This window comes from Mustela nigripes, chromosome 3, assembly GCF_022355385.1.
Source record: "Mustela nigripes isolate SB6536 chromosome 3, MUSNIG.SB6536, whole genome shotgun sequence".
NCBI lineage: Eukaryota > Metazoa > Chordata > Mammalia > Carnivora > Mustelidae > Mustela > Mustela nigripes.
This window is the reverse complement of record NC_081559.1, coordinates 59,777,120-59,786,007: the sequence shown is the minus strand read 5'-3', so window position 1 is coordinate 59,786,007 and position 8,888 is coordinate 59,777,120. Positions and strand designations below refer to the sequence as shown.

Sequence of the window (8,888 nt, the reverse complement as noted above, 5' to 3'; positions counted from 1 at the left end):
GCGGGGTGATTAGTAAACCAACTGAGCTTACACTGCATAGTAAGCGTCTGGATGCAGCACATTTACATCTAACAAGAGACCCCAGAAAACGTGTGTGTGTTTCTTAAACCTTATGTTCCGAACAAAAGGCTATCTCAGCAACAGACAATCAGCACTGCATTGCTCCCTGGGATGCGAGCAACACACTCAACTGCACATTTCATTCTTCCTCAGCTCCCAGCACCACAAAGCCCCTACTCTCTTCCCACTCCTGGGTCCCCGGCTTGCTCCATAGAAGGGGGTTGGGAAAGCATGAGGCTAACGTCTATGCTGGCGCACCAGCAGCCCGCACCGGGGGCCCCCAGGCGCTGCTTTCCCCGGCCCAAGCCGCCTGGGGGAGGTAGGGAGGAGAACCAGGGAAGCGCGAGAGTGGACCGCACACCTAGACACTTATGATTTTATGTATTCACAAGGAGGCGGGGGAGGCGAACCGGCTTAATTTGGATTTCCCCCCCGAAGTTGCCTCTTCTTAGCAGATAAAGTCGTTTTCTGGCTGGTGCTGGGGGCCCAGGGGAGAGTGCGGGTGAGGTTCTGGCTTCTCGGGGCCAGATCCTGTCCAGTGTGCGGAGTCTTGGGGGGTGGGGAAGGGTGGACTGGCCGCAGCTGTCGAGAGGGCCGGGAGCCCGCAGGGAGGGGCCCGCGGGCGCGAGAGCCGCGCAGCCCTGTCCCGGGCCCTCCCAGGCTGGCTGGGGCGCGCAGGGGCCGGCTGGTCACGCGTGGGAAAGAAAGGCCCCTTCCCCCCCACCACCACTTCCCCCCTCCACCCCAAGGCATTGCTCCCCTTTCCCCAGGCTGGGCGGCCCGGGAGTGCGGGCAGGGAGAGCTCCGCGTCCCTGCGCGCGTAATCATGACCTCGGGGCCCCCTCCGGGCCGCGTGAGCGCGTCGGCAAGGCTGGGCGGCCGCCGCGGCCCCGGCCGTGTAACATGACCCGAGCGGCTGGCCGGCCAGCGCGGCGCGGCCATTGAGCCCTCCCTGCCCATGAATCTCTGGCGCGTCTCTCGCTCGCTCGCCCGCTCGCCTCCCGCCTCCCTTTCTCCCCCTCCAGCTCCGCGGGCTCCGTGCGTCTCTCCCTCTCCCTCCCGGTCCTCCCGCTGCCCGTCTCTCTCCACTGCCCGCCTCTCGCCACTGCCTCCCGTCTTCTCTCCCTCTCCGCAGCCTCCGTCTCTTTCTCCCTCTCTCCTTTGAAAACTGATCTTTGGCTCTTAGTGTGAAAGTGATTTGAATTTGGCTCGGCGGCGCTCTGCGCCTGCGCCCAGCCTCTGGCATGCTGGCTCCTTCCAAGCAGCTGTTTTGGGTTTGAAATTCCAACATGGCAGAGGCTGCAGTCCGTCTTCCCTTCAAAAACTTGGAATGATTTCAAATCATAGGCACCTTCACTTAACCCTAGCTTCCATTCATCAGCAAACACGTCGAATCGATGCTACGCTAACCTATCGGGTTTTCGCTCCGCGCGTTCAGGTAAGAGGAGCTTCGTAGTTTTCTACCATCTGTTTAAATTTGGTTTTGTTTCTACTTGTTTTATTTTTTAAGAATATAAACAAATGCAAGACCCGTAATAAAAAGAGATCTTCCAGTAGTGCCGTAAACATTAAATTTAATTTGCATTCGCTTCTATTCTGTACGCCAACCTGCTGTCTAATTTTTCAGTACAAAGTAGCCCTGAAACATTATAATGCATATTTTTGCTGCTTAATCATTGTAACAATAGTATTGGATTAAGAGTTCGCGATAGCAAGAATCTCGTTTTCCGCTATATTGAGCTTAACTTATTACTATCTTTGTACTTCAAAAATAAAAAATATAAGAAAGCGGAGCCATAGGGTGGGGCTAGACTTTCTTCGGGAACTAACTTCTAAGTAAATAAGAAGTGTAAATAAGAATCTTGCACACACAAAAAGTTGAGGTTAAATTACAGTCTCGTGGCTGGGGGAACGTGAAAATGTCAGAAGATCGGTTGCAGAAAAATGTAAGCACATCATCTTGGAGGGGGTACAGCGTGGTGGGCGTATTGTTGGCAAGGAACGGGAGAGAAAGATGTATAATTTAATGGTATATACAATCCACTGATCCTATTACCGTCCTCCCCGGAGCTCTTGTTAGTTTCAATGGGAGTGAGTGAAATTGACATGGACTTGCATTCCTGGTCATGTGCTTTTTTTCCTTTCTTTCTTCTCCTGTGATCTGAGATCCCCTTTTTGTTGATGTTGCTTTCCCCCTTAATTATATGCATGTAGGTTAAATGAATACCTGACGAAAGGGCCCACGTTTCAAGGCAGTGACATTTGATAGCTGAGAGGAAAAGTGGCTTTAATGAAAAGCAACCTTTGGAATTCCTGCTTGTGAGAAATCCAATTCAGCTTTTTGTGCTGCCAGCAAGAAATGATCAGTAGCACCAGTGTTTATGGTATGTCAGTTTTGGAATTTACTTCCTTTGCATCTAAATAGGAAAGACAAATTAAATAGCATGATAAAAACCATTGAAGACTCTCCTTGGGAAGCAGACGCTCATGATATATAATTCCTTTAAATAGATATATGTATATTTTAATCTGTCAAAATGCTTGTTTGCTTTTGCTATCACTTGTTTATATTTCAGTTTTAATTAATAGATTACTGGAGTCCACTTTTGTCTGTTTTAGCGGTAATCCCAAAGTTGCATGTTACTAGTAATGCACTATATAACCACTGAAGTCAAATGGTATGTAAATTAGTTAAACTCAGTGTGGGGTTTTTTGGGGAGGAGGCTGGGTGGAGAGGGGAGAGGGCGGGAGTGTGGGGAAAGACTGCTTACTAATGAAAGTATGTATAAATATATATATATGTATGTACACACACAAAATTGGATGAAAATTTTTTTTTTCTCAACCTATTAATGCAATTTGACTATCTGCTCTCTGGATGATTACACTTTGTGGAGTAATCAGTTCTTCTGAGTGTGTTTTTTTGGGTGAGTGAGCGAAGGGGTGTCTTTTAGATAAAAATAAAAAAATATATATTTTGATTGCTTTAAGTCTTTAATGCCTTTTAAGAAACAGTGGTAGGTTTTTTTTTTCCTTGCCATTCACTTGTCTGCCTGTCAGCGCTTTTTACTTTTAACCTGTGACAGAATTAAATAATCAAGCACTGAAATTGACTTTGTTTGAAATCGCTCTTTCCTCTTTCTTCACCAAAAAAAAAAAAAAAAAAAAAAGTCAGATAAATGGAGTGAGAGGGGGTTTTCAATAGCTCTTGTGACAGTGCCCTGTGTATACTTTATGATATTCAATTAAGCCTAAGAGGGAACAACAACAAAAAGATGTTAAAAGTATTTTGCATAACCACAGGATATATCCACTTTATACTGGTTTGGGTTTTTGTTGTTGTTTGTGTGTGGGTTTTTTGTTTGTTTGTTTGTTTTGTTTTGTTTTTTTGGGGTACATTTACCCTACCACCATGCATTCACCGTGGAAAGAGAGAGAAGGAAAGGGAGAATGTGAAAGAAAGAAATAGCAGTGGGGCAAAGCTGCCAGGGGTCTGTAATGTGGCCGTGGTTACTGCTCTCTCATAACACAAATGTGAATACAAGGAAAGGCACTACTGGAGCCGCTGCGCGACACACACTTTTGGTTGGACTCTGGTGACTATTGAGCTAAACACACACTGCTCTCACACGATAGAAAAGGATTTGAATTTTGCATTTGGAACTTGTTGACTTTGAAGCGATCAATAAGAAGACTGTTTATTTTAGATGCACATAATTTGCCCTGAGAAATGTTTTAAGGAGGAGAGAGCACAGCTCTTTTTCCCCCGGAGCTGTTGGAGCGAATGGGATTGCCAGATGGGCGATTTCCCTCTGTGATGTTAAAGCTGTAATATATATTCAGAGCAGATTGGGCTGCTGCCTGTGATGAGGAGGATATTACATTTATAAATTTTAAATCGGAGCTCGGACAATGTGCTGAGAGCAGAAATTGGATGGTTTGACTGTTCACCGTATTGATACTTAAATGTGATTTCTAGGTAGTAGTAATAATAATCATTGCAATAATATGTAAAAAACATGTTGGGGTAGGCAATCATATAATTCATGACATTTAACAGCAGATTTAAGTGTGTAAATTGCCCCCTCCTCTGTCTCTGCTTACTATTAAATAATAGTCACATAATTTATTTCTCTGTGTTTAAATGCTTGTTGTGCAAATGACGGTCACTCAGGAGCCTTATCACACACTAGAATTCTGGGGAGGAAAAGTTTATATATATATTTATATTTGTATTCATATATATATATATATATATATAAAGTAGACACTAGTGTATATGTATAAAATAGCATTAATGGTTCCTATTCTGTAATTCTATCACTCTGATTATTTTTAGATTTTGTTTGTCTCAAACGCGTGGCCTAAAGGAACCAGAACTACAAACCTAAAAGGCTGGAAAGTGGGCAAGTGCTCTCACTCTGGCAGCTCTGCTGTTGCAAATTAAAAGTGTGTTGTGGTCAGGAAATGAAAGCTACAATGTCTCTTTTGAACAAGTCGTTTATCAAGAGAAACATCTATCAGGGACTGCCTTGTCACATTGATTCTCTAAAAGTTAGGTCCGAGGTGGAAGCTGCTTTGATGTTTTTGATCCTAAATTTAATACAACAGAAAAAAAGCAAGGATATTATGACCAGAATAGATTAAAAAAAAATGTTTCCTGGAACCAACAAGATCTATTTATTAGTACTGTACTATGTGTGAAGTTTTTTGGACATAAGAGTTGAAAGGTTGAAGAGGAAACCCTAGCCTTTATAAACTGATGGTTGTTAAATATGTATTTATAGTATGTTCAGTTATAGCTGGCTTCTTGGTTCACATGGACATTTTGAAAATAGATCGTTTTAAAGGGAAAATTATTTGGAGAGGGTGTTTTGGAACAATATGCAGGGAATCAGAGTTTTCATTCATTCAAATTTTAAAGTTGCCCTCTTCTTTCATCCTCTCTTCTAGTTCTTTATTGCTGTTTCCTCTCATTATTTTATGTGTGACATGTTAGTTTTTCTTTGGGAAAGAAACAGTTTTTCTGTAAAAGCCATTTCCCCAAACATGCTTGCTCACATCATCTTTATTGTTTATTAATTGTGCATGTAGATGGTTATCAGTGTAAACCACATGGACTCACTCAAGTCTTTTGGAATTCCAGCCTGAAAATATAGGTAGGTAACAAATAAACCATGCCATGTATTCTTGAATACGGCATATGTTGCATGCATTATTCAACTTTTAAAAGGTATTGTTAAGAAAATAACCAATTAAGAAAAATTTTTTTGTGAAAGCAGTTAAAAGCAGCCTGCTTCAGTTTGGGAGGCAAAGATAGGAGAGAAGTGTTCCTTTGAAATAGTTTTTGGATACTTGTCTTATACTGCTGTTGGCTCCTTGCTCTTTCATATGGATCTCTCAGCAACTAGGCTAATAGACCACAAAGAGTGTGGTGAGAGTTTTGGGAAGTGTAATACTTGCTAATTAATCATGTCCGAAATGAAAGAATCATAGTAGGGTAATAAAATCTCATTGTTGTTTTCCTGGAAGAGAGTAAGACTTCTGTTTGGAAGCTGTATGTGTGAGTTGACTTGCTTTTTCTCTTCTCTTAAAAAAGACAGTTTATAGGGTCTCCTTACAATTATTTCAGGAACCATTTTTTGGGGGAGGGGGAACAGAATATTTTCTTTTTCCTGACTATACTGAATCAGTGATATTCTTGAAATTATCTCTGGTATCTACTGAGTGAAAACAGAGATTATTTTTTTTTTTTCTCTAGTTACATTAAAGACTCCAGTAGCTGAGGTTCCAGTACTCAGTTGTGGGGTTTTTTGTTTGTTTGTTTGTTTTGTTTTCCATGAATAGAAAATCTTTTTGTTGTTTTTATTCATGTTAGGTAGGAACTTTGAAAACCTGTTTATAGTCAGGTACTTCTGATAGACATATAAGAGAGCAGAAATTTTATTAATTACTCTTAGATAGTATAAGAGTATGACCACAGTGGAGAAAAGTAGTACTTCCAAGAATTGATAGAGAATATCTGTGTTATAACTTGACATTTCTAAGATTGTTTAAGGTATTAGCTACTTGAAAAGACAAATGAGTGATATCACTAGAGGTAAATTCTTTTTCTCCTTAGCTTTGCTTGTTACCTTTTAGATTTTAATATTTTGCTTAGCTCATGCATGGGGACAGATTCCCGAAAGTTTATGTGTCTGCAACATTTTTCAGAATTTTCATCTCAAGGTGAAGACGGCTCTGCTAATGACTCCCTATTTTTGTCTGTGAATGTTTAGGTGCCTTGAATGATTGCCTAATTAAGTAATCAGTTTTAATAGTCTGAAATCAGCAGAATTGCTAGGTGTATTTGAAACAATTCCAGGCTTTTATGATTTGTACTTTCCAGTTTGTTCTTAGAATCTTGCTTAATAGAAATGTTTGCTGTTTTGCCTTTTATCAGTATATTCTTAAGTACACATTTTGCATACTACCTTTATAAAGTACCACATTTATTGTAGTGGGGCTAAAATTTAATTACCAGGAATTTAAACTGATTTATAAATTTTTTATTGGGAGAAATTGTTCTATAGACATTTGTGTGAAATATTGACATATGCTACTGATCGATAAGACTTGATTAATCAGCATATCTGCTTTTTTATCTCAAGTCATTGAAAAGCCAGAATAAACAAATGGCACAGAAAGCAATGCAATTTTTTTCCTTCAATTAAAAAAAATCTTATTATAATTGTCTCTTTCTTCGGGGGGCATATAAGGGCTAATGTTTCATTAAAATCAGTTGAACTTAGAAATTATTTGGGGTACTTCTACAAGTCCAAAAAATGCTTCCATCTTCAATTAACACTCTCTCTCTCTCTCTCTCTCTCACACACACACACACACAATTATAGCTAAATTTTTTGTCTATGAAAAATGAACACTTTTCAAAAAATGAAAACAAATGCTTATTTAGCAAGTGCTTTAAATCATGGTTGGAATTTGTAATTTTTTTCCTTTTCTTCGAAATGTGAATTTGTATCATTAACTTTTTCACTTAACTTATGGTAGAAATTTCAAGCGTAGCTGCTTGGACATGATTGCTGATTACTGATCTTTGGGGGTTTTTGGTCTTATCATTCAAATGGCAATTTTACTTGAAAGATGCTCCCTCCAAGAAATGCAGATAGTGGAAATAAGGAGTAGGCAAGAATACGGTGAAAATAAATTGTACTGATAAGTTTGCAGCAAATCAGAAGCAGGTGGGTTGCTGTTTCCTTCGGGCAGCCCCACGGATGCCTGCTCAGGACTCTGCCTCAGCACGGCACATGCTTCTGCTACCTGTTGATGGGAGCCTTAGGAGGGAGACTGAGGCGGCAGAAAAGATAGATGATCAGAAACCAACCAAACATCAGCTATCACATGGCACTTCCTGTTAATAATATTTACATATTTTATGCAACAAATCTGTTTGTTGTCTTGTTACTTGAGTATAGTAGACACTTCTTAACATTGCATATGGTGGGCTGTTGTCTCCGGGTATTAGACGCAGGAAATTCAAAGGAGAATTTCAAATCAGAAGTCTTTATGTTAAATATATGTACAAATGGCTATGTTTGCTTATATTTGAGCCACTGTGACTTTCAGAGAACATTTATACTATTACTCTTCCAATTACTTTAGAGACCAATGCATTTAAAAAGTTGTACGTGTGGTTTATCCTGTGGAGGCCCAAGGTTAAACTTTTTTTTTTTTTTTTACCCTGTGACCTAGCTTAAGTATTCATATTTTTATGTGGGGAAAATCTTTGTTTTAGAAAGTATTTTTTTATAGCATTGGGACATTTGCTTCTTATTAGACTTTTGTTCTCATTTTCAGTCAAGAGTGGCTTTTATAAAAAGTTTATCAGCAATATTATAGCTTACAAAAAAGATTTTCTTACGGCAAAATATATAATGTAAAATACCGGTAAAATGTTTTCTTAGTATCAAAAACAACTTTACTCAGTTCCTCTCTTGAGTTTTGATTTCTGCTGGTAATGAATGTATTTACTCCACTCCACTTGTGGATGTATTGCTGGCAAAAGAACAGAAACTGCATTTTCTTCATCTACCAAAAAAAAAAAAAAAAAAAAAAAAAAGTCTTTCTTTTTTCCCAGATTCAAGTAATGTTTGCCTTATGTCAATTGGATGCTTTTTAAGCAACTGACAGTTGATTAAATGCCATAGTAAACTCATCTGAGAATGAATGACTTCTACTTTCCTGCTTTGGTTCCTGAGGAGGTATTATTCATGGAAACAGTAACCTTCAAAATAAAATTTTAAAAGTAGTGTAATGTGAAGCCATGGGTTTCCAGATGTAACCGTAAACTTTTGGCTATTCTTTTGATTTATTATCTGTACCATCAACACGCACTGTCACCTTCACCCAGGGCTGGCCACGTAATTTCTGGGGCTTGGTGCAAAAAATAAAATGTGGGGCACCTTGTTCAAAACTTATTAAAAATTCGAGACAGCCACAGCAGAGCAGTAAACCAAACACAGGGCCCTTGTGTGGGGGACCCTGAAGGTGTGTGCAGGTCACGGGGCAATGAAGCTAGCCCTGCCTTCAGAACCCACAAACTTTTATCATTGAAGGCCAGCTCCGTGCAGGTCACTGGGTTTTCTGCTTAAGGGACTGACTCTCCCACAGTTGTTCCCTGTGCCTCTGTCCAAAGAAACACTGATGGTCACTGAGTGAATCAATGGTAAATGGACCATTAGGTATCTTCTGCTCTTTCTGCACATGAATTAGTGTGACAGAAATATTTGCTTTTATCTCATGTTGCCCTTTGCCTGGTGTGTGCTCCA

At 40.1% G+C, this 8,888-nt stretch overlaps 1 protein-coding gene across 1 annotated transcript in view; it reads left to right on the top strand.

Moving 5' to 3' along the window:
* Window positions 1–1,125: 1,125 nt before the first annotated feature.
* Window positions 1,126–8,888, top strand: part of FIGN (fidgetin, microtubule severing factor) — a 127,026-nt gene continuing 119,263 nt past the window's right edge. The window contains exons 1-2 of the mRNA XM_059392756.1: window positions 1,126–1,498; window positions 2,275–2,444. Of these exons, the coding sequence (XP_059248739.1) occupies window positions 2,420–2,444 (25 nt within the window). The 5' untranslated portion in view covers window positions 1,126–1,498; window positions 2,275–2,419. The remainder of the gene's footprint in view (window positions 1,499–2,274; window positions 2,445–8,888) is intronic.